At 38.9% G+C, this 24,914-nt stretch overlaps 2 protein-coding genes and 1 long non-coding RNA gene across 4 annotated transcripts in view; 2 read left to right on the forward strand and 1 right to left on the reverse strand.

Moving 5' to 3' along the window:
* Window positions 1–7,450, reverse strand: part of LOC127423317 (KAT8 regulatory NSL complex subunit 1-like) — a 39,457-nt gene extending 32,007 nt beyond the window's left edge. For both annotated transcript variants that reach the window (XM_051667511.1, XM_051667512.1), the window contains exons 1-2: window positions 7,027–7,450; window positions 1,470–2,891 (exon numbers count right to left, since the gene is read on the reverse strand). In XM_051667511.1, coding sequence (XP_051523471.1) covers window positions 1,470–2,821 — 1,352 coding nt within the window. In that variant the 5' untranslated portion in view covers window positions 2,822–2,891; window positions 7,027–7,450. The remainder of the gene's footprint in view (window positions 1–1,469; window positions 2,892–7,026) is intronic.
* Window positions 7,451–9,525: 2,075 nt separating this feature from the next.
* LOC127423347 (uncharacterized) lies at window positions 9,526–12,097 on the forward strand. The gene is made up of 3 exons (XR_007894307.1): window positions 9,526–9,669; window positions 11,466–11,569; window positions 11,831–12,097. It is a non-coding gene; the product is annotated as an uncharacterized LOC127423347 (long non-coding RNA).
* A 1,305-nt stretch (window positions 12,098–13,402) lies between these two features.
* brsk1a (BR serine/threonine kinase 1a) overlaps window positions 13,403–24,914 on the forward strand; it is a 29,906-nt gene continuing 18,394 nt past the window's right edge. The window contains exons 1-9 of the mRNA XM_051667223.1: window positions 13,403–14,417; window positions 14,510–14,604; window positions 19,403–19,488; window positions 19,610–19,750; window positions 20,150–20,266; window positions 21,707–21,740; window positions 21,842–21,910; window positions 22,276–22,422; window positions 22,902–22,933. Of these exons, the coding sequence (XP_051523183.1) occupies window positions 14,330–14,417; window positions 14,510–14,604; window positions 19,403–19,488; window positions 19,610–19,750; window positions 20,150–20,266; window positions 21,707–21,740; window positions 21,842–21,910; window positions 22,276–22,422; window positions 22,902–22,933 (809 nt within the window). The 5' untranslated portion in view covers window positions 13,403–14,329. The remainder of the gene's footprint in view (window positions 14,418–14,509; window positions 14,605–19,402; window positions 19,489–19,609; window positions 19,751–20,149; window positions 20,267–21,706; window positions 21,741–21,841; window positions 21,911–22,275; window positions 22,423–22,901; window positions 22,934–24,914) is intronic.

A 24,914-nucleotide genomic window follows, 5' to 3' on the forward strand; every position in this document is an offset into this window, starting at 1 on the left:
GAAAGAGGGAGAATGAAACAGGCGAGCACTTTAACATTACAAGCTCAAACGCGTCTGCTGCGGCTCTGATATGCGGACCGTTTAAATGAGACTGTGTTGCACACCGGTCTGTTATTGTAGTAAAACGATGGCACGTAAAAACAAAATGAACCGTGACTGGTTGTTTACATGTCTCAGTCACTTCACATGCAAGCAGGCGATTCTCAATGTCCTCAAGAAACAAATCGGCCAAACGGGAAAATTTATCGGGCGATGCCGATAATTAAAAATGTCAGAAAATCGGCTTATTTATCGGCCTCGGCGATATATCGTTTGACCACTAATTCCAAGCCTATAATTTATTGTGTCAAATAGCAAATATAAATTATAAATAGACTCTGCGTATACATTATCGGACACTTAAAAATATTCAGCATCATTTTTGGTCTTAAAAAAAAATAATACTTATTCTCTAGCTGAAATAATAATGCTTCTGTAGTTCAGAGCTCACAATGCCTAAACTGTTGTTCTGTGCTCTTAATACACAAGCAAACAGGAAGTAGGAACAAATAATTCCACATGAAAGTGAAACTGTTAAATTTAAAGCTCCTTCAGCTATGGTTTTCTTTGATTTTAACATTAACCAAAACAACAGTGTTCTCTGGTTCACCTACTCTCTTTTCACTCACAATGAATCAGGCGTTCCCCCAGGGGCCAAACAGGAAATTTAATCTTGCTTATGTTTTTAAACAAGTCCACAGCCAAGGAGGACATCTGAAATGACTTCAGAATAGTCTACATTATGACAACAAGATCTATGATCTCACTGTACAAACAAGGCTAGAGTGGAAATTAACAGTGACTCTTTACAAGGTTCAGGGCATGAACACACAGGCCTGGAGTCACAAACATGCCCCCAAGCTCCCGTGGGGCACTAAAAACCAAACTGCTTTTTGTGAATAAATCATATGAAGAGTGCTTCATTGGTTCATGACAGTAAAGCTGTACAGGGTGTGATGAGACTAAAGGCCTAGTATACTTCGGTTCTGCACATACCGTTACTGTCTGCGTGCAGTTTAGATTTTCTACACACTAGGACATGTGGGCTTGATGCCGCACAAGTCAGAACGGCATGTGGAAGAACATAAAATGCTGTTTATAGAGAAATGTTCAGTACAATTCTACTTTTTTTCAATACCGGAAAATATATAAAAAAAAAGTTCACTAATAAAAAACTAGCTATTTTACCCAATACTTGTGTGTGCTATGCATTTTTATGCTTAAAGAGTATTGTGTAATTAAGCATAAAGCATCAACTTTAATGAAATCAATTGAGTGCTATTTGTAGGACATATGGTGTTGCTGTCTATTTAGAGCGTTCCAAATCAGTCACTTATGAGGTTCCAGAAAGCAGCTGCCTGTGTAGAAGACAGCAAGGCACCTTGCTAGGTTTTGGAAGTGCCAAGGAAACCAAACAACATGTGACTTACAGTTTAATATGACACTGGTCAACATCCGCTCTGGCAAGCTCCTCCTCCTCGATGTCACTCTCTCCTCCTGAGCTGCTCTCGGTGGCATCCGAGTCAAACTGAGTCTCCACTGCATGCAAATGTGTGGTGCCGCTGAGATGCAGTCGCTCCAGTTCTGCGGCCACCCTGCCACCTTTCAATAAACGGCCCAAACTAAGAGCGCGTGCGCCTGTAGAAGCACGAGATCCTCTCCAGGACCCTGAGTCCACCCTACGGCTAGAGCCTGGGGATGCCGAGGTCAGAGTGTAATCCAGAAAGCCAGAGAGTTGATGTTTGAAATGCCGCTCAACCTGCTTGGACTGCACCACTTGCAGGCGCTTGCGAAGGCGCAGCAGACGGCCTTCAATGTCCGTCTGCCTGTGTTGGCTTTGCTGAACCCGATCCCAGAGCAGAGCTTCCAAGTTGGTGGTCGGGAGGGAGGTGTCGTCAAGGACTGAGGAGGAGTTAAGGGGCGAGGGACCGTTTTCAAAGCTGTGCTGATTAGCGATATTGTTGCTAACATCCATTCCACTAACAGGAATCTCTGGTTCTGCTTTAACCTCTGGGCTTTCAGACAAAGAACACACATCACTATGTGATGACACACCTTGAATGCAAGGTGTCAAATTCTGTTGTTGCTTCACATCACCATTCTGTCCACTGGTTGTAAAAGTACCGACAGACTTTGAGGACACAGATAGCAAAGCTTCCTCATTGGTAGAAGGCTGGTTGCTGTCTCCATTAACAGTGGCGATGGAGCCTTTCTCAGCCACAGCGGCACTGGGCACAGCCACTTTCTTGGAGAGTCCGTTAACAGGCACCATGGTACTCCCGGCTCCTCCTCCGTTGACAAGGCTCTTCAGTTGTCCTCCAGTCAGCTCAAGGGTGTGGCGCTTGCGCAGCAGGAAGTCGCTGCCCGTAGCAGCACTAGGGAATATGGAGCCGTTCTGCAGGCTGTGGCTCTTCAGCACCGACTGCTTTATGAGGACACCTTGCAGCTTCAGTGACTCCTTGACCTTGGTAGAGGAGGGCACTGGTGTGACATCAGAGCACAAGAAGGGTGCCAGCTTGCCCAGAGATGGGGCTTTAGACAGGGGATCCTGATCCTGTCCCTTGATGCTGTGGTAGTGGGCAAAGTTCTGTCCGTCATCAGGGTTGACGTGACACTTGCCGTTGCTGTGGTTACCAGCAGAGTCAGAGAGGAGAATGTTGCTGCCGTTGCTGTTATTCTCAGTGCTGCCGGGGGAAAGACTGGACGAGGGAGAGGCCAGTTTAAAGCGAATGTGGCGGGCTTCAGCTGAGGCGTCAGTCAGAGCGGGCGCCATTGCAGCCATGCAGGGTCGAGGAATGGGCACGGCAGCCTGCAACTCCAAACCTTCACTCCAGCCCACCTACACAGCCTGACTGTATGGAAAAACGAGAGATTTAGAAGACTGCAAATTCCCAGAATGTTCCAAAATAATCTATATTATCTACAATCCATATAACAACAAGCTGCAGAGACAAGCTAACCACTAAATATATTGTCTAATACTTAGTCATTCATCAGTCAATACTCAGAATTAGTACTCAGTGAACATAAATAATTTTGTTAAAAGGAATATTCCAGGTTCAATACAAGTTAAGCTCAATCAACAGCATTTGTGGCATAATGTTGATTACAACAAAAAAATTAGTTTGGCTCATCCCTCCTTTTCTTTGAAAAAGCAAAAATCAAGGTTACAGTGAGGCAAATACAATGGAAGTTAATGGGGCCAGTTTTTAAGAGATTAAAGGCAGAAATGTGAAGCTTATAATTTTATAAAAGCACTTACATTATACTGTTAAAACATTATTTGAGCAAATTGTTTAAATTATCATTTTAATGTACTGTACGTTTTAGGGTTTCCAGAGTTACGTTGTCATGAAACTATGTTTTAAAACTTGATATAACTTTAAACAGAAAAAGTTCATAAGCAATTTTCTCACACTAAAATCATGTTAACATGCATATTTTTAATGTCTTGTGGCTATACTTTTGAAACATTTAAGGATTGGCCTCATTCACTTTCATTGTGAGTGCCTCACTGTAACCTCGATTTTTGCTTTTTTTAAGAAAAGGAGGAACAAGTTGAAATTAATTATTGTGGTAATAAAATTTACACCACAAATGCTGTCAATTTATATTAGCTGGTATTGAACCCAGACCAGCTCTCTATATAATTGTTTATAATAAGCTGTTTTATCTTGTTTGTTTAAGCCTATGAATAGTAGTATACTGTAGTTTTAAATTATAAAACCGTACTTTTGCTTAAGCTAGCCTATATAATTACAATTATTTCATTTAATTTTTGTGTGATAAATTAAAAAAAACAAGTTTTTCTACATGCTCTAATTCATACAAAACATACTACACTACAGATATATGCTTGTTCTGTGCAATTTCAAAAACATTTTCATGTCAATGTCTATCATCAGTGCACTGTCACTTTAAATCAGCGAGAAAAGCACAGCAAAAATAAACTCAGCGCTGAAACACTCGCTGCAGTGCTGCTGAGACGCTTCTGCCATGCTGCATCTGCTTACGAAGCTGTGGGGTTATTGGTCTGATGGTGATATATATATATATATATCGTGGCGACGATATAAAGTGTCAGTCCATAGAGATTTTTCTATATCGTGTATATCACGATATGTAAATATCCATGAGCACAGCGTGGGCTTTTCTATCAGTGGGCAGGGCTTCATGTGAGACTGAGAGTATTGAATTAACATGGACAGGGTCTGTCCAGCATTGAAAATTTTTCTGCAGCCACCCAAGCAAATTTAATGAACTTCATCGCGTGTTTGGCGCTTTAAAAGCGCTACATATTCAGGGGGGCCTGGGTAGCTCAGTGAGTATTAATGCTGACTACCACACCTGGAGTCACGAGTTCGAATCCAGGGCGTGATGAGTGACTCCAGCCAGGACTCCTAAGCAACCAAATTGGCCCGGTTGCTAGGGAGGGTAGAGTCACATGGGGTAACCTCCTCGTGGTCGCGATTAGTGGTTCTCGCTCTCACTGGGGTCGCGATTAGTGGTTCTAGCTCTCACTGGGGTCGCGATTAGTGGTTCTCGCTCTCAATGGGGTCGCGATTAGTGGTTCTCGCTCTCAATGGGTCATGTGGTAAATTGCGCGTGGATCGCGGAGAGTAGCATGAGCCTCCACATATGGAATCTCAGCGGTGTCATGCACAACGAACCACGTGATAAGATGCGCGGATTGACGGTCTCAGAATCTGAGGCGACTGAGACTTGTCCTCCGCCACCCAGATTGAGGTAACCACGCCACCACGAGGACCTAAGTAGTGGGAATTGGGCATTCCAAATTGGGAGAAAAAGGGGATAAAAAATAAATAAAGTTTATTTTCTGACACGTGAATGTTTCACGTGACTGCTGGATTTGTGCGCACTTCAGAGCTCCAGAGACAGCATGTGCAAATCCAGCAGGCTTTCCGATATTTGTGCTCCAGACAAAGAAAGCAGAGCTCAGAGCGGGACCACTCGCGCTACTCGGTCATTTTTGACCCAGGAAAACCCCAAATGGAGAAATCTCCACAAAACAGGACAACTCCCAAACAGGTCAAGAAAATGAAAACAGGTGTGACATGGTGTACAGTTTCGTATGAAGATAATCACCCGTAATAAAAGCAATCTGTTGTACCACCTTAAAATGAAGCAAGCATAAGAATATTATGAAAGCCAAAAGATGAACTCTGCATTAATTCTGTCATTTATTAATTTATTAGGCAAAAAGTGATTTTCTTCTAGAAGTGTTTATTTTCGTTGATTTTAATTTTTTTTCCGCATTACTTTGAGAAAATCTTACGTTTCTTATAAGAAACTTTAATTCTTCAAAGTTTCTAATAATAATAATATTTGTCAACAAAATTTTAAACTGAAATGTGGCATACTGTTATATTTAGCATTTTGGTAAAGTTGATTTTTGAAAACAAGTTGATTTTTAGTTAGTTATTTATTTACTTATACACTGTCTTTTTCCAAAATAAAGAGGAAGTAGTTTTAATTGACAAAGTATTTAATTCACTGACTGGAGTTCCAAAAATAGGCATTACAACAGGGTTATTAAATATATAACCAATTTTTCTTGATGTTCCAGAAAACTTTTACAAGATCGTGATATATATCTTTATCAAGATATAAAATTACTCGTATCGTGATTATAGATTTTGGTCATATCACCCAACCGTGGGAACGCAGATATATTTTGGTCTCGCTGCTCGAAGTCCGAGGCTATTGGCCCTGGCTCGCACTGGCCCGATAGTGGAAAAGCGGCTAATGAAAGCAAATGGTGCCTGAGGCTGTCGTTCTGCCTAACATCACATTTCATGTTCCATGGAAGAATGTCACATGAGTCTAGAACAACATGAGGATGAGTAAATTATGGCTGAATTTTTTTTTTCTTTCAGTGAACTCTCTCTTTAAAATATGTGTAGTATCATGACAGACAGGCAGACAGATACTTTATGTTAGCTTTGTCAAGCCAACATACTGTGCCATCAATGCACTTCTTGGACATTAATTTACTTGCCCTGTTGCCCTTCAACTTCTGCTTGACCTCGTGCTCAAACTAAAGGACTAAAGAACTCGTTGACCTCAGCTGAGGGGAATAATTTCCATAGTTGTTAGTAGGGGAAGGCCAACTCTATTCAAGCTTATGTAAGTCCAAGCCGCCTCCTCCTCAACAGACCATCTGTGTCAACGGAATTAGGGATATGCCTTTAGGTCCAGCAGATAAGAGACTATCTCTTCATGAGGACAAGTAGAAGGTTCAGTTCAGTTCCCGCCATTAACTAAGCTCATGTCTCTCGAAAATGTAATGCAAGAACTTAGCTTCTTCCAACATTTCTACGTAATTTTCCTTTGTAATAGTCCGTCTAGGCAGATGCTGAACAGACCACATGTACATCCGTGTGCCACTTCCGTGCATAAACACAGGAGCGCATTTCAGCTCAGACGTGGAAGCTCGTAATATACACCATATGAGGACTGGGGTCGCTTTTAATGCATTGTTTGACGCTTCTAAAGCCTAATGTAAAACATGTAAACAGAAGCGTTAGTGGTGGCAATTCATTTTAACCGCAATATGTAACTGTGAAACCGGCTTCAAGCTGACATGTTTAGTACAGAGCAAAGAGGCCTCGTGTTATAGCCGAAATACAACAAGAATATACACATCCTGAAACATTAAAAGCGAAGAAATATTGCAAAAGCACATGTGAGTTTACTGTACTTGGTTTACTGCTTGCATGTGCTGCTAGATGGCTATACACGACAAAGTACTAGAGTGTAATCTGTTCTAAAGGAACATTCAAGCGACCGGTCAAGCTTTCAAAACACCCACAACGACAAATGAACATGTAAGTGTTACAAACACAGCAGTGTATGTTGAAATGAGTTAAACTGAGAGCTCAAATGGGTTTGTAGGATTAAAGGTTTATGTAACATAAGTGCTGATGCTCGAGACCGTCCACTAACAAAGAAAAAGGAGGAACCTACCACGTGACGGGCGCGCGATCCGAGGGAATTTCGGCAACTATTCCACCGACCTTTGGCTTGAATAGCATAAAAATGTCACCAAAGCACACAATCAGCCGTCTGGTCAATCATGTCCACCGCCTTTGCCATATCCGTGTCCGCTGCGTGAAAAACACCCCGATTTCGGACACCCTTTTCGTTATCGGCTCCGGGATCACGAAATGGGCGATACTAGACAACACCTTGCTGCTGCTGTCCGCCTCACTGGATAATGGAAAGAAAATATAATTGTTGCTGTATATTATGAATCTATTTAGCTCAGCTGCGAGTTCTGTTCATATACGCCTTTATTTACTGATTGGAGGTGTCACAGACCACCGATTTCGAGATCATTTTCTTATCGTTGGAGGGAGAGACGCACGAAAGATGGCGCCTCGTTCGTCTCCCTTGGATTTGAGCCTAGTAAATACAGATGCAGCGTGTGTAGCGAGAGAAGCCTGTAGGCGGGAGACATTCTCGTGCCCGCCGCTAGAGTGAACGCAGGACTGCAGAGAGTAGCAGCTCGCCAAGTGGCCACTAGAGGACGCTGTTGATCAAACCAGGCAATGGCGCATACAAGCTGAAAAAAAACACGTGGATCTGCAATTTTACATTGTTGTTGAAGAGATATTACGGGTTCAATACAAGTTAAGCTCAATTTACAGCATTTGTTAGAAAAGTGATTTTTTTTTAAGTGATTTTATTATACTAAAATCCTGTTAACATGCGTATTTTTTATGTCTTGTGGCTGTTCTTTTGAAACAGTGAGTATTTTAACGATTAAAAATTGGCCCCACTCACTTCCATTGTAAGTGCCTCTCTGTAACCCAGATTTGTGGGGGTTTTTTAAAGAAAAAGAGGGACGAGTAGAAATAAATGTATGGGGTAATTAACCTTATGCCACAAATGCTGTCGATTGATCTTAACTTATTTTGACCCCGGAATATTCATTTAAAACAGGAAAGAATTAAAAATATAAATGAATTATAATCTATATAATATAAATAAATAATGAATCAACGTTTAAAGGGACAGTTCACCCAAAAAATGAAAATTCTCTCATCATTTACTCACCCTCATGCCATCCCAAATGTGTATGACTTTCTTTCTTCTGCAGAACACAAACAAAGATTTTTAGAAGAATATCTCAGCTCTTCTGGGCCATACAATGCAAGCGAATGGTGACCAGAATTCTGAAGTTCCAAAAGCACATAAAGGCAGCATAAAAGTAATCCATACGACTCCAGTAGTTTAATTCTTGTCTTCAGAATCGATATGATAGGTGTGGGTGGGAAACAGGTCAATATTTCAGTCCTTTTTTACTATAAATCTCCACTTTTTCATTCTGGAAATTCAAAAAAAAAAAAAAACAATTGTACATTTTATTTGCTATCATTAAAGGAATAGTTCACCTAGAAATGAAAATTCTCTCATCATTTACTCACCCTCATGCCGTCCCAGATGTGTATGACTTTCTTCTGCTGAACACAAACAAAGATTTCTAGAAGAATATCTCAGCTCTGTAGCTCCATACAATGCAAGTGAATGGGGTCCAAAACTTTGAAGCTACAAAAAGCACAAAAAGGCAGCATGACTAGGCACGATCATGATTTCAATTTCGATTACATTTCCTAGTGCTTCACGCATACGCAGAGCACTAGATGGCGCTAGGACGTGTAATTTAGGTGTACCAACAGTCATAAATCAAAGAATTATATATTATCATCATTGTGAGGTGAAAATGAGGATCCACTCTGACAGTATCACCATCTGAAATTTCCTTCAAAAAACTGCGTGAGGCGCACTTGAGTGATGTGTTTAGAATTTTCGGAAGGAAAAAATCTCATTTGGATTATTATTATACATGGCTTGTTGAGTGCGATAGCGCGTGTGGAGGCTTCACGCTATTCTCCGCGGCATCCACGCACATCTCGCCACGCGCCCCACTGAGAGCGAGAACCACACATTATAGCGACCATGAGGAGGTTAACCCGTGACTCTACCCACCCTAGCAACCGGGCCAATTGGTTGCTTAGGAACCCTGACTGGATTCACTCAGCATGTCTAATTTGGATTATTAATGAAAACTGGGAGAGATAATGGACAACGTTGCGTTGTGTCATTGCAATAATATGAAAATAATTCTAGTTTTCTGTTTCTAGTATAGTTTTGATTAAAAACCAGGGGACCCCCCAAGTCCAATTTATTGGCCCTATCGGGGGTCCAGTATTTAACTGAATTCATGGTTTATATTCAGGAGCTCTGTGCCTGTCTTAGTCATTAAACTGCATTCTTCAGTCTACACACAACAGACTTATTCCCAATCTGGCAAATGTTCTTGTGCTTTCACACACTGTTCTGAGACGGCTCTGGGGCTCACTCCATTGAAGTTTATTTTTCCCAGGTCACCTTCACTTGCGGTCTCTCCCCTACCCCCTACCACATTCACCCTTTCTCCTCCCTCCTTCCAACCCACAGACTGGGAACTTAGCCTATATATATTGTTGTCCACTCAGTTTTTCCTCAAAGACTCGTCTCAGCTGACTGACATTCTCACACAGATAGAAAAATGCCAGAAGAAGTTCCTGCTCAGTGCCAGGTTATGAAAGAAGAGCTGGACAAATGGTGAGTCATATTTCAGTGAGGATATATCAACCAAGTAGATCACTTAATGCAACATTTCAGATCTGGTGCTTTTGCTTAAATGTTTGTAGTTGTACAGCTCAGCAAGCATTCATTTGTATTATTGTGGCATGCAGCAACATAAAGACTATCCATTTATGCATCAACATACAACACAACAGCTCTGCAAATATGTAGTGATTTGTGTATGAGAATTTTTGACTGGTTAAAATGTAACTTAGTTGTGTGTTGGTTTCAAGTGAGAAGGTTGAGCACATGGTGTAGGGGGAAACAGGGTTTGGAAGTGATGATGCAGGTGGAAAATGACCCATGTTTGCCATCATGTTGCAAAGTTAAAGCATGTGGCTCCGCTGGAATAAACACTTGGTACTCGCAGTCAGGGGCGAAGATTCCAGGGGGATGGGGGGAGGTAAATATATCAATATAACAAATAATATTGATTATTTGCCCCCCCCCCCCCTCAAATAATCAAAACAAGCAAGTAACCCCCCCCCCAATATTTATACCATGATTAATGGAAACAAGTAAATGCTTCACGCTGCAACCCCCCCAGTGTTCAAGCTAAATCTACGCCCTTGCTCGCAGTACACTTATTACCATAAACAGAATTTTGGAAATACATTTCAAAATAGTGCTTGAAGTATGCTTTTAATATTCAAGCATTTAATATTCTCATGCACAAATGATTAACCTCCATTTATAGTTGTTAAAGCAAAGTGCTCTTTTTCTAGGTTAAAAGGTCAGAGGTCACGTACTTACACAATGACACAGTGCCTTTCACAAGAGAAGAAAGAGTGCAATCACCTTTACAACTATCTCTTAAATGAATCAAGTGTGACTCCAACTGAATTACCATCTCTAGTGCATCACTTGTAGGAAACAAAGCATTTGATTATGTCAAACGTTCACTAGTAGTGCAACACCAGACTGTAAAATTATAAAATGAATTTAATTAAACTTACAAATTTTCTTTATTCAGAGGTCAAAAAGTGCCAAAGCTTAATCCCTTCATAATGAACCTTTATAGCATGGTACATCAAATTTGCATATCGAAATAAAGATGTCTCACTTTGAATGCAAAAGACACATTCAGGGGAACACACTGTCTCCGTTTGATGCCAAATTTAGCAGAAACTTTAAGTAATGTATATCTGTGATGTAAGTATAGCCTGGTTTCATGGCATTCATGGGTGAGCGGGTGGACGTTTGCTTACCCCCTCATACAGCTCCCGTTACATCTCCTGTATTGCAATGTCTGCGTTATTTATGTTGGCATTAGGTGGCATCACGTGCAAATCTGGTCTACACTCTACAATCACCTAGGGTGTGGAGCTTACATCTTATCAATCTTTTTATATTTATTATACAGTATATATACATACATACATATATATATATATATATATATATATATATATATATATATATATATACACACATATATATGTATAATTTAAGTATTCAAACTTTGAAAAATCTTTGAAGAAAATATTCATACTGGTAGTTGACACATATGTGCATGGACTGTGCACATTTTTATCAACATCGTGTTTTTAGGTTAAAATGTATATTCATGTATAAGAAAATAAGAGGAAATGTCCTGTCCTGTAACTATTCAGCATTAAGCAGAAGTTTGTCACTATTTTAATCACCTTTTTCAACCTTTCAGACAGTGTGCAAATATTGTACACAAAGAGACATTTTTGTCCATCATAATCTCACATGTGTGTATTTATCATATTGTTAGCACTTAACACACTGTTTATATGTTTGTTCAGTGTTCAGGGGAAAGGTGCGGAGGGCTGTAAGGAGCTGCTGGAAGCCTTTGAGTCCTGTGTGAAGGGCGCCGCAGCAGCCTCGTGAGGGGGACATGGCTTTAAATGTAAGAAAGCAAACATTGTTCTTTCAGGTTTATTGCTAATTTGAATAAGTTTTTACTTTGAATTCTTATACATTTTGAAATGTATCTACAAATTATTGTGGCACAGTTTGCAGAATTTTTGGAAGATAAATCATGTTTGTGTTACATTGCAGGTACTTGCCTGATTTTGTTTATGTTTGTCTTCTGTCTAGATTAATGTAGGAAAACATTGACATGCTCATTCTGATTTTGTAGAATTTTCTTCTGCAATTTTTATCACAGATCCTTCCTTTCTGGGTCCTCCAATGTCCTTGCATTCCCTCACATTGCCCTGGTCTGAACCATTTTAAGGACGCTGAAGGGGTGCTAGTGCTGGAAAGCAATGGAATTGTCAATTCTGATCCCGAGAAGTCTTGTCGTGTCCCTCATGTCGTCCGTGTCATTTGTAACTGTGGCAGAAAGAAGAACCCAGTGTTTTTAGTTTTTTCAAATGTAATGCTGTAAAAAAGCACAATGCATTTTATTTTATTTTCAATAAAATTATTATAATTGTTTCTTTCTTTTCTCCTTGCGATAAGTAAACACCCACAGCATCAGACAGAGCACTGAAAATTATTTTCAACTGATTTCAACATATCAGCAACCATGATCATAAAGAGGTGCATAACTCTGGTCACTAAATAACTGACACCAAATAACTGCATAGTTACAAATGGTATGCACTGATTGCTTTACATTTCATTGCAGTGGCCTGCATAAATGGCACATTGGCATCACCAGTCATTTTGTTTCCTGAAAGTGGGCCCTTTAATTGGAAACAAAGCAACTCCTCGCTCCTCTACACGATGGCTTGTAGGCCACTGGTCCTTTATCCTTTAGTCCCAGGGTTTTCAACCAGGGCTCTGTGAACGTCCTGCAGAAAGATGGACTGGTATAAAGGATTTTCTTAAAAAAATAAAAATAATATATATATATATATATATATATATATATATATATATATATATATATATATATATATATATATTCTCAGAAGTTATTTCTAAATGTGGTACATTTATGATTTGTTAAGCATTATACATGGTAATGTTTGTTAATGCTATTTTAATGTTTCTAAATTTATTGAATGTTTCTAAAAGTAATATACAGCAAGAAAATGTATTTGATAGATAGAGAGACAGACAGACAGACAAATAGATAGACAGATAGATAGACAGATAGAAAGATAGGCAGACAGACAGATAGATAGAGAGAAAATAGAAAGACAGACAGACAGATAGATAGACAGAAAATAGATAGATAGACAGACAGATAGATAGACAGATAGGCAGACAGACAGATAGACAGAAAATAGATAGATAGACAGACAGACATACAGATAGATAGATAGATTACAATATATTTAATACTTAAATGTAATATATTTGAATATTTTTGGCATCGTTTATTTGGAGGATGCCACGTGAAGCACAGTTTTGAAGTTGTACAAAAAAAAAACTCTTCAATATGTGTCAATATGAAAACAGTCTTTACATATTTGCAACATATATTTAAAAAACAACGAAAATGCCCATTTTCATGTATGTCACATTTTTCAGTTTCAATTTCAAATCATAATGGAATTTGAATATATACATATAGGTATGCCCAAATATACACACTATTTTTATATTTATGTTTATAAATGGCCTAATATCAGATTTATGGGCGCGAACGGTGCAGTGAGGGATTGTGTTGAGAATCACAGTGGTGGAGAGAGAGAGAGAGAGAGAGAGAGAGAGATATGATGATGATGGTGATGAGAAGGAGGAGGAGGAGGGTGTGGAACCCGGATGCTGATGCGAGGAACCAGACCGGAGAAAATAACGTTTTACCGGAGCAACACAAATATACCGTGAAGACATACGAGATATCCGCATTTAGAGGGGAACCTACAGTTTATAATCAAAAAAACATACAAGACTTTCCCAAAGTCATGGGCGAATGCGAGCGCGTGCGGGACCGGTGAGAGAGGACACGGCGGAGAAGAGGAGAGGGAGGATGAGGATGCTGCTGCTGCGGTCCGCGCGGCTCAACAACAGTCTATTACACTGCTACAGTCAAACACCACATCTGCGCCTAAACCGGGATCCTCTTACAGTCACGTACATTATATGATTGTCTTGCTGAATATGAAAGACCAGATTTACCTGTTTGTTTAACAGTACGTGGTGAGATTAAGGGTACATTACCTGTGATTTAGGCCTAGCACAAGTGAATTGAAGGCGTGGGATAACTTGTATTTGACATACACTTGGAAGGCATTTGTAAATGAGGTGAGCTCATGAGGCCAGGTGGTAGATACATCTAGAAACATTGGTAGCCAGTACCATCAGGGGCTTATTGATACTGCACCTGGCTCTCTGGAAGGCATGCACTGGGAATGAAAAGTCTGATCGATTACTGAGGGGATCACTTGCATGATGTTATTGAGAAGGGTGACTTTGATTGGCAAAGCACTGAAGTTGCTTCTATGGACCTGACTCATTGCAATATCTTTGCATTCCCTAATTTCCCTTTCATGATTCTGAAAGATCTGATATTAAACAATTCTCAAAGATTTCAGAATAATGACTGGACCCATATGACCGCTGCTGAGACAGATTATAGGGAATCCCAAGCTCAATATGGATAGACCCCTGGGAGACTATTTTAGAAAATCTTATCTCCGTAAAGAACTCCAAGGTACTCTTTGGTAATATTGCCTGCAGTAGCAAGTTTATCAGGAGCCGAGCCACCACTATGTCGTCTAAAGAACTGTCAGTGATTCAGGCAGCTCAGTATGTAGGGCCATATCGACTGGAGAAGACCCTCGGGAAAGGCCAGACAGGTAACGAGAAGTTTTCTCTAGTCATAACATCTAATGGCGTGGGAACAATCATCACTATTGAATTGTTTTGTAAATGTCTGCAATGTCTATAGGTCTGGTGAAGCTGGGGATTCACTGCATCACTGGTCAAAAAGTAGCCATCAAAATAGTCAACAGAGAAAAGCTCTCAGAATCTGTGTTGATGAAGGTAAATAAGGAATAATACTCTGTCTGTACACTGAAAAAAATGTGAAGCTAAAAATGTGCTTCATGTGGTAACATCTAAAATAACTTTGATTCAAGTCAAAAATATTATTTAACATCTTTGAAACAACCCGAATACACCAACAAAAATTGTAAGGGTTAGATCAAGGAGAAATAGCTCATTGAGGTAACAGTTGTATGTTACAGTTTAACAGTTTAACAGGTTTACTGTGTAAGAAATGTTTTGTCAGGTAACCTAAAACATCTTAATAACTGATTTCATTTAAGTAACTAAATCATTAAGGGTCAGATCAAATAGAAGTAGCTCCTTAAAGTAGCAACGGCATGTTTTAACTCTCTTGAATCATTGAATTGTATTTGTCTCTAGAATTTAAATTATTACTGCTCTTCTACCCTTATAAAAAAGTACTGTGGTGGTTTCAACAATACAGTGATGCTATTAGATGGTCATTACATCTAATATACTGTATATTATATTTGATATACCAGATAGTAGAGGTCAGCCGATATTGGATTTTGCGATACTTAAGTTATAACTAAGCTGGTGGAAAAGGCTGGTAACCGATTAATAGTTTTTAAAAGCTTTTTTTTTTTTTTTGTTAAAGGGGTCATGAAATGCATTAAAAGAAATTACTGAAGTTAGCTTATAATGATATCAAAGTTTTTTGCACAAATAATGGTCAAATGTTTGTAAAACATTATCATTTTCTATTCTAATTCTGACACTCTGTTATAAAAGCTCATTTTTAGGCAGTTTCTCCTTTAAAATTGTAAATGAAACTGTTCTGATTAGCTAACGTCATTGCTTCGGAAAAAAAGCATCCATGCCCCCCGCCATGTATATTAGTATATTACTACACCATAATATATTTAATTTCACTCTGCTTTCTTCACACATAATAAAATTATTCAACTCAGATATTCTTTATCCGTTTATGTATTGATTTGATAAGCAGCAGTGAAATAATGATATACTTGGTAATGGTGTCCTAATCAAAGGTTACTAGTGATAAACAATGGTTTACTGTTTATTACAAACACTCTGATAAATGAAAGATAAAAAATAAATGGTTTACTTACCGGCATTACTGCAGGGTGCAATAAAGCTGGCACTGCCGCATCTTTCAATAAATGAAACACTAAAAAGCAGCCTGTAGCATATTGTGAGTGATTCACAAAAGAATACGCTGTAAAATGTGTTTAACAAACAAGTAATCGTGCAGTCTAGCGATCAGGCAGGTCGTTAAAAATAAACTTAAATGTGCGCTCAGTAATTTTTTCCTCATAAAAAAAGTTTAACTCCTAAAGACACGAATTCTCATTTTGCAATATATTTAGGAAATCATGACCACTCACATTAAAATGAAGACTCGAGTCATATCAGTAGCCTTATAAAAGCTGTTTTATTCTATATGAAGGGTCCACACATAGGGGCTGCCATGTTAGAATCACATAAACAGCTGAATACTACTCACTTAATCTCAGTAACCATCCTGTTATTTGACACTTTCGCTCATTGATTAAAGTAATCATGACTGACTGAGAATACTACATTTCTACAATGACGTCTGAAACTGAAAACTATTCATTTAAAATGATGCTGCATCCAAACTGCTAGGTGTCAGTGTAAGTCCAAGATGACACAAAGACAAAAGTTACTGAGTGCACCTTTAGGCCATTTTTTCCTAATGCTGGGATCCCTGGTGCAGTTTCTCCACATCCAGGCACACAATAACATCTGATACTCGACATCCTCATCACGCAGCAGTAACCTGAGCCGTTCTCTCCTTAACAGTACATCCACAATGATGACGCATGTTGTGGGCTGTGTACATGCAAATGAGAAATGTCTCGTGACTTCACAAACATACAAATTTCAAAACGAGACGTTTCAGCAGGGTGGTAACTATAAATGCTCTTTTTAGACTGGGGGGGGGGGTAATTCTGAAACGTACAGTATTTCTTTATAGTACAGTTACCTCTTATATGTCAAAATATCAAGAAAAATATTAAAATATATTTATTAGTCTTTCCTTACTGCGACAGGCACAGACATAGAAGCAAAACGAGTCCAAAAAGAAGAACATCCCAGATGCAGTTTATTGTGCAACCTAAAATCCCAGTAATAACCAGAAAGAAGAAGGAAAAAAAAAGATGCATAACGCTGGACTTTTAACTATGAACAGGGACTCTTATTTTGAAATGTCTCTGCTGCTAGCTCACATAAATACATAAGGAAAACCAAATATACACTCTTTCAATCATCTACAAAGTTTTGCAATATAAACACTATAAAGTAAACATTGTCATATGAGTAATAAATACTGTATGAGCAGTAATTCATCAACGGTAGATCATGATTCATCAATAGTAGATCATCAGCTATTGCTCATCATAATTGTCCGGTATTCCAGTAATGTGGTAATATATAAAAATAAAACGTGTGTCCTTTTCTCTAGGCACACCGTCACTCAAAATCAACATGAACATTAACATGAAATTATGATTAACTTACATCTCCTGAACAACAAAACCTCTTCAGAATGCTCTTTTAATAAACTTATAGAACTTATTCACAGTAGCGCCATCTTTGATTTTTGATGCGAATGAAAATGAGGGTATGAGGGATAGACTTACAGTCACTTCAATGGCATGCAGTGTATAAAGCTATCAAAAATCTCCTATATCACATCTAATTGTCCACAACTCATGTTGTCTGGAGTTTTTTTGTCTACTGAAATTGCTTGGAAATATATTTTTTCATGTTTTCGTCAGCGGAACTGTCCAATAACACTGAAAAGAATACATCTATTCCTGTCAGCCTCGTTGTCATTCCCTTCAAAAATCAAAGATGGGGCTGCTGTGAATAAGGTCTATTGTAACAAATTGGACCCCTCCACGCAGAGTCAGTGATTGTTTTATTGCACCCCTTGAGGCCGATGCTAAGGTGCGGTCATATTTACCTTTGCACGGCGAAATTCTGCGGGTGAAGAAAGTGTGAGCGGACGTTGGGAATGTGTGAAACCAGCAAAAAATGAATTGCCAAGCAGCCTCTTTTTTTTATTTTATTTTTTTATTTTCTCCCATTTTTCTCCCCAATTTGGAATGCCCAATTCCCAGTGCACTCTAGGTCCTCATGGTGGCATAGTGACTTGCCTCAATCTGGGTTGCCGAGGACAAATCTCAGTTGCCTCCACGTCTGAGACAGTCAATCCACGCATCTTATCACATGGCTTGTTGAGCGTGTTACAGTGGAGACATAGCACGTCGAGGCTCATGCTATTCTCCGTGGCATTCATGCACAACTCACCATGTGCCCCACCGAGAGCGAACCACATTATGGCGACCACGAGGAGGTTACCCCATGTGACTCTACCCTCCCTAGCAACCGGGCCAGTTTGGTTGTTTAGGAGACCTGGCTGGAGTCACTCAGCACACCCTGGATTTGAACTTGTGACTCCAGGGTGGTAGTCAGCGTCTTTACCCGCTGAGCTACCCAGGCCCCCCTTGTATTTCAGCTTTTAAAGTTAAAAGTTCCGCTCTATGAATAAAATCTTTTTTCTTTTTTTTCCCCTGGTTATTGGTATTTTGGTTGCACCATAAACTGCATCAAATTTGGTCTCTTGTATCCTCTGTCTGGCTCTCCCCATCACAGGAAGGAAATACGAAGAACATTTAAAGCTGGAGTATGTAATTTATACCAGAAGCATTTTTTGTTATACTGGTTGAAAGTCTCTTTGCATCCTGACAGCAATCAATAAATCAATTGATCTGATACAAAACAAAAAACAAAAAAAAATCTGTGGCAGTCACAAAATCTGTGGCATTTCATTCGGCCCGAATGCAATGATTGGATGGCCTACCTGCCTGTCTAACTACATACCTGCCTGTCTAACTACGTACCTGCCTACCTCCATGCACTCAATGGTGTGAGTTGGGGGCGGGACTATCTGACTGTTTGAACAACTACAGGCAAGGGGCATATTCAGAAAGTTGTTTTAAAAACAACGTTTATTTTTGCAATTCCATTCAGTGGCGCTAGTGTCGCAGAAATTACATACTCCAGCTTTAATATAGGCTACCAATTTTAAAAACTATTTGCAGATTAATTGCTTTTCTTTTAACACATTATCGTAACAGCACAATCCAATATTGGTCGACCTCTAATTTGTATTTATTTATATAATGGTACATAAACAATTTTAATATGATAGACTGTATATGTGGAAAACATGTCTTGAGTATTTTAAACTTGCATTTAGCCCACCCTGTTTTACTGATAAGCAATGTTAAGGCCATGTTGAATGTGTGTCCCTGCCTATTTAAGTAAGAGTCTGCGATACATGATTTATTTTGAAATTGTGTGGGTTTGTTTTGGTATGGGGATACGGTATTAATTTTATTTGTTCAGGTCTTGAAAAAGGTCTTAAAAGTACTTAAGTCTGATTTTTAAAACTCTGCAGCAACTCTGTTGCATGTAATCTGGATTACATAATCAGATTACAAAAATCAGGTACTTGTAATTGGATTAATTACATTAATACTTGTAATCAGACTACATTTACTTTTTATGGATTACATGATTTCATGTTAATTAGGCAATGGCAGTAAATTGTTCATAAATTAACAATCACCGTAATTTTTAAAACATGAGAATACCATGAAACATTTAGTTACTTTTTAATATAAGAATGTATTGTGTTTCTGTTGTGCTTAGTACAGTATTTGCTATTTAGAAAGCAAAAATTATAAATGTAATCTTCCTTTTCTCATTCATCCAGGTGGAGAGAGAGATTGCCATTTTAAAACTGATCGAGCATCCACATGTGTTGAAACTTCATGATGTTTATGAGAACAACAAATACCTGTGAGCCAGAAAACATTTACACTAAGTAGTATAGATTTCACTCAATACTCAAGTCTTTCCTGCTCGTAATTTTCCCCTTCTTAAACATTTCTTTCACTCTTTCACTGGCTCATTCATGCAGATATTTGGTATTGGAGCATGTATCAGGTGGAGAGCTGTTTGACTATTTGGTGAAGAAGGGCAGACTGACGCCTAAAGAGGCGAGAAAGTTTTTTAGACAAATCATATCTGCTGTGGATTTCTGTCACAGTCACTCCATTTGGTAAGACAGTTGTTCATACACATACATAAAGCAGTATAAATGTATGGACACACCAATACTCATTCTTTATTATTACCATTTTCCACATTTCAGAATAAAGGACAATCATCAATGGAAGTGTGGAAATTAGAACAAAACAGAGTTATTGATCATGGTTTGTTTTTGGGTAGTCAAGAGTTTTCATTTAGTCACTCCTATTTTCCTCCATGGTAGTTCTAGCCCTCTGAACATGTGTCTTAATTAGGTTGATACTGGTGTATATATGGTATCATCAAAGGCAAGCATTTGCATAGTATTAATGTTTTGTTCCTCATATCCTGAACAGTATTTCTTTCACTTTATATTTTCTCTGGAGGTAAATGATATGTTAAGAGCTGACTGTCCTCTTTGCTTTTGTAGTCATAGAGACCTGAAGCCAGAAAACCTCCTGCTGGATGAGAGGAACAATATCAGAATTGCAGACTTTGGCATGGCATCACTACAGATGGGAGACAGTCTGTTAGAGACAAGCTGTGGGTGAGTACTGTGTGTGTGTGGTTTTTAATGGCTGCTTGGTTGCATTATTGCATTCATCAGAATAAGCATGTTTTGCAAAGATATATTGTTATTTAATTAAAAGGATTGTTATGGTCCTACTGTTCCACCTGTGCTAAAATACACAATATAGTAACAGCTTTGATGTGAAACACCTGTTCACCAAATCACATAGAACAGGACACATAGACGTCAACTACTAACCATAAGCTATGTTCGGTTATGGAATAGCATACTACCATATTACTCCTCTGTTATGGTAAAAATAGTAAGTGTACACTGATAAAAATGATGACCTAAAAGTGTTCTTCATGTGGCAACATCTAAATTAACTAGTTTGATTCAAGTCAAAACTATAATTAAACATCACTGAATTAGCCTGACTTCATTAAGTTACATCAACAAAACTAATTTCAAGGGTAGGGTCAGGTAGAAATAGCTCATTATGGTTACATTGAATGATACCACTTTTTACAGTGTGAAATATTAGAATGCTATACAGAATAAATCCTTAATTTACACATCAGGGACTATATCTTATAGAGGAAGGATGACACTTATTTTATTTTATTAATTAAATAACTTCTTAATGATAATTTGTGGCATTTTAAAAAAGCAATAAGGCAAACAAGGCTATGCTATATTGTACGATGTCGTTTTAGTGCCACGTTTAAGATTTCGAGGAAAAAGTCATAATATTTTGAGAATAAAGGCAAAGTTACGTCAATAAAGTCGTAGCATTATGAGATTAAAATCATAATATTTTGAGAAAAAAATCTAAATTACGAGAATAAAGTCATATCATTATGAAATTAAAGTCGTAATATTGAACTTGATTCAATCAGTGGTTCCATGTGTTTGAAATTAGTTTTCTTAACTTATAATTACTATGTAATCTCAACACAAACAATTTTTGTAGAGAGAACCTAGTTGAATTGAGTAAACCCAACAAAATTAGACGTCTCAATGTAACTCAAATAAATCATGCATTCATGTAGTCTGAACTGAAATGGATTAAGTTAACTTCCATTTTACAAATTTAAATGGATAGAACGCAATTAAATCAAGTTGTGTTGAAATGTTTTGGAATTGTGTTGCTTTAATTCAATTTAAATAAATTTAACAAATAGCAAAAATTCTTTTTTTGAGGGGTTTGTAGTCACGAAAAACGTTTTGAAAATTTGTGTCCTCAATATTTATATTATGTAGTACCTGTTTTTTAAAAGCAGAAAAGGGTTTCAGTTATTCTGCTTATTGACACAAATAGCTAGTATACCATATTGCTTAATTATAATGTCAATTTAATTTATATAAATACCACAAAGTATTGTAGTTTTCATTTATTTCTATTTCAAAATGAGACTGTTGACTGTCTATACTTTCTCACACTCTTCCATGCTCTGTTTTCCCATACTGTTGCAGATCTCCACATTATGCTTGTCCAGAGGTTATCAGGGTACGTCCACAGATCCAAATAAGTCAACTGGAGGTTTAATAGCATTGTGTCTGAAGATGTACCATTGACCTTATACTGTGTCTTTGGCTCTTTGGCTGTAGGGTGAGAAATATGATGGACGACGGGCGGACGTGTGGAGCTGTGGAGTTATTCTCTTCGCTTTGCTAGTGGTGAGAAAATCACTTCTATCTGCTCTCTCTGCTGAAAAATTGCTTAAACCAGCCTAAAATGGATTGCTGGTCTCCCAGTGTGGTTAAGCTGGTGTTTTGCTGGTTTAGTTGACCAGCTGAGAAATTCCCTTAAACCCCTCTTAAGCCAGCAAACTAGACTGAGAGACCAGCAAACCAGCATAGGCTGTTTTTCAGCAGGGCTTTGTTTCTCTCTGCCGCTTTCTCTGCTTGTCTCAGAGAATTTCAATTTTTCTGATTCACAGAAAATAGCTCACAGGCTAATAAGAAAATAACTGAAACATTCCTTGCATGTCATTACCATCTGTGTATATTTGTATCTGGGACTTCCTGTCTGCTGTTACCAGGGCGCGCTGCCCTTCGACCACGATAACCTGCGGCAGCTGCTGGAGAAGGTGAAGAGTGGAGTGTTCCACATGCCCCATTTTATCCCACCTGACTGCCAGGCTCTCTTGCAGGGAATGATTGAGGTCAATCCTGAAAAGAGAATCACGGTAAGCAAGCAGTGTGGTTTACGTTGTTGGTATATATAGCTGAACATTTACTTACACCAGAAAACAGACTTGAAGAGTTAAAGATTTGAAGGGATTAAATGAAAATTCTGTCTTCATTTGCTTACCCTCGTGCTGTTCCAAACCTGTATGACTTACATTCTTTCATGGAACACAAAAGATGTTAGGCAGAATGACAGCCTCAGTCACTATTCATTTTCATTGCATCTTTTTCCATACAGTCAAAAAGGCATTTGCAAACAATTTTACCATTTTCAGAAGGAAACAAGATATTCAGTGAAAACAAAAAAACAGGGCAGGACTTGATTTTATCCATCTGTAATAATAAAAATAATAATACCTATGTCTCTTAAATTTTCCTGTGCCTCAGCATATACCTGTTTAGATCTCTTTGAGTTATAGCGCCATCTGCCTGTAAACACAATCTTCTAATCACAACATCTACTGTCCTTCCCTTGCAGCTAGAGGCCATTCAGAAGCATGCCTGGTATCAGTAAGTATTGATTATTTATATCTGAGTCATTCTAGTCAATTCACAGGGATCCAGTGGAGTCACATTAGCAGGGTTCCCACAGTCATGGAAAACCTGGAACTGTGAGGGAATTTTAAAAGAATAGTTAATCCAAAAATGAAAATTCTCTCATCATTTACTCACCCTCATGCCATCACTGATGTGTAAGACTTTTTTTCTTTTGCTGAACACAAAGCATTTTAGAAGAATATTTCAGCACTGTAGGTCCATAAAATGCAAGTGAATGGGGTCCAAAACTTTGAAGCTCCAAAAAACACATAAAGGCAGCATTAACGTAATCCATACGACTCCAGTGATTTAATCCATGTCGTCAGAAGCGATCCAATCAGTTTTGGGTGAGAACAGACCAAAATATAATTATTTTTTCACTATAAATTTTGACATCAGCATTCTCCTTGGTGACTAGGAAGTGCAGCCGATCTTGAAATCATGATCGTGCCTAGAGACTGCAATGGCAAGATATACAGTGATAAATTAGTTACATTTTTGTCTGTTCTCACCCAAATCCATTTAGGTTGCTTCAGAAGACATGGATTAAACCACTGGATTCTTATGGATTACTTTTATGCTGCCTTCATATGCTTTTTTACATTTCAGTTTTGGACCCCATTTACTTGCATTGTATGCACCTACCGATATATTCTTCTAACAATCAGAACTTGTTTGAGTTCTGCAGAAGAAAAAAAGTCATACACATCTGGGGTGGCATGAGGGTGATTAATGATGAGAGAATTTTCATTTTTGGGAGAACTATTCCTTTAAAAAATGTTTTGCAGGCCTGGAAAAAAATCATTGAAATTAATAAAATATTAAGAAGCTCTGGACATGGGAGTTACGTGATGCCATGCGAGGATCGGACGTGTGAACGGCGAGCTCTGCGCACTTTGCTAGTTTTAATACCTTTTAATGACATAAACCGGTGAGATTCGATACACTCTGTTCCATAACTGTTCTAGGAGTACAATATGTCAAAGAATTCAAAATCCTCGGGCTCTGGAGACATTAAAAGACACTTATGTGCTCAGGCTGACACCCCTGAGAAGGCCGCTGACCAGGGAGTCGATTTGGTTGGAGAGTTGCGAGAAATGCTGAACATGTCGGCAATGCTGATGAAGGTCGTTGTTGACTTGGAGGATCTTGCTGTGATATGTCAATCGATCACTGCCATGGAGGCAAAATTTACTGATGTGGTCATTAGAGTGGGGAATGTCAAGAAACTGATCGAATATCTGGAGTCATCGGAGAGGGAATTATCTGCTAAACCGCTAGCGACCAAGGTGGATTTGGAGTGTGGCTGGGAGAAGTTGGAGGACATGGAAAACCGTAGCTGGCGGAATAACTTCGGTATCGTGGGAGTCTTAGAGGGAGTGGAGGGACAGAATATGGTGGAATTCCTGGATGGGCTCTTTCCGAGTCAGCTCGACATAGCAGGCCATAAGCTGGAAATCGAGCGAGCTCACAGGGTTCTGGCTCGGCGATCCGCTGAGGGCCCCTATCAATTCTGGCCAAATTTCTGAGATCATCCGATAAAGATCATGTGATACATGAGGCAAGGAGTAAAGGAAGGCTTTCTTGGAAGAACCACAGCATTTGCTTGTTCCCAGACTTTGCGAACTCGACAAGAGAGCAACATGCTTGTTTCAAGGAATGCAAGAAACTTTTCCATCAATGGGAGGTCACTTTTGCACTGATATTCCTGGCCAAATTGAGAATAGATGCTAAGGATGATCGTAAAACATTCACATGCCCACAGCAAGTGATGTCCTTCATAAAGTCAATGGAGTGAGTGGGTCGTGTTGTGGTGCTCACATTGCGGCCGGGTGGACCGGCTCACTGAACATTCGCTTGACTGTTTGAAGATTCTGCGTGCTCTTTTTGTGCTGGTTCTGCCTAGCGGCTGGAGTTTATTTTGTAGAGCAACACACCTTTGGGACGGTTTTGT

Source organism: Myxocyprinus asiaticus, chromosome 32 (genome assembly GCF_019703515.2).
Source record: "Myxocyprinus asiaticus isolate MX2 ecotype Aquarium Trade chromosome 32, UBuf_Myxa_2, whole genome shotgun sequence".
NCBI classification, from domain to species: Eukaryota; Metazoa; Chordata; class Actinopteri; order Cypriniformes; family Catostomidae; genus Myxocyprinus; species Myxocyprinus asiaticus.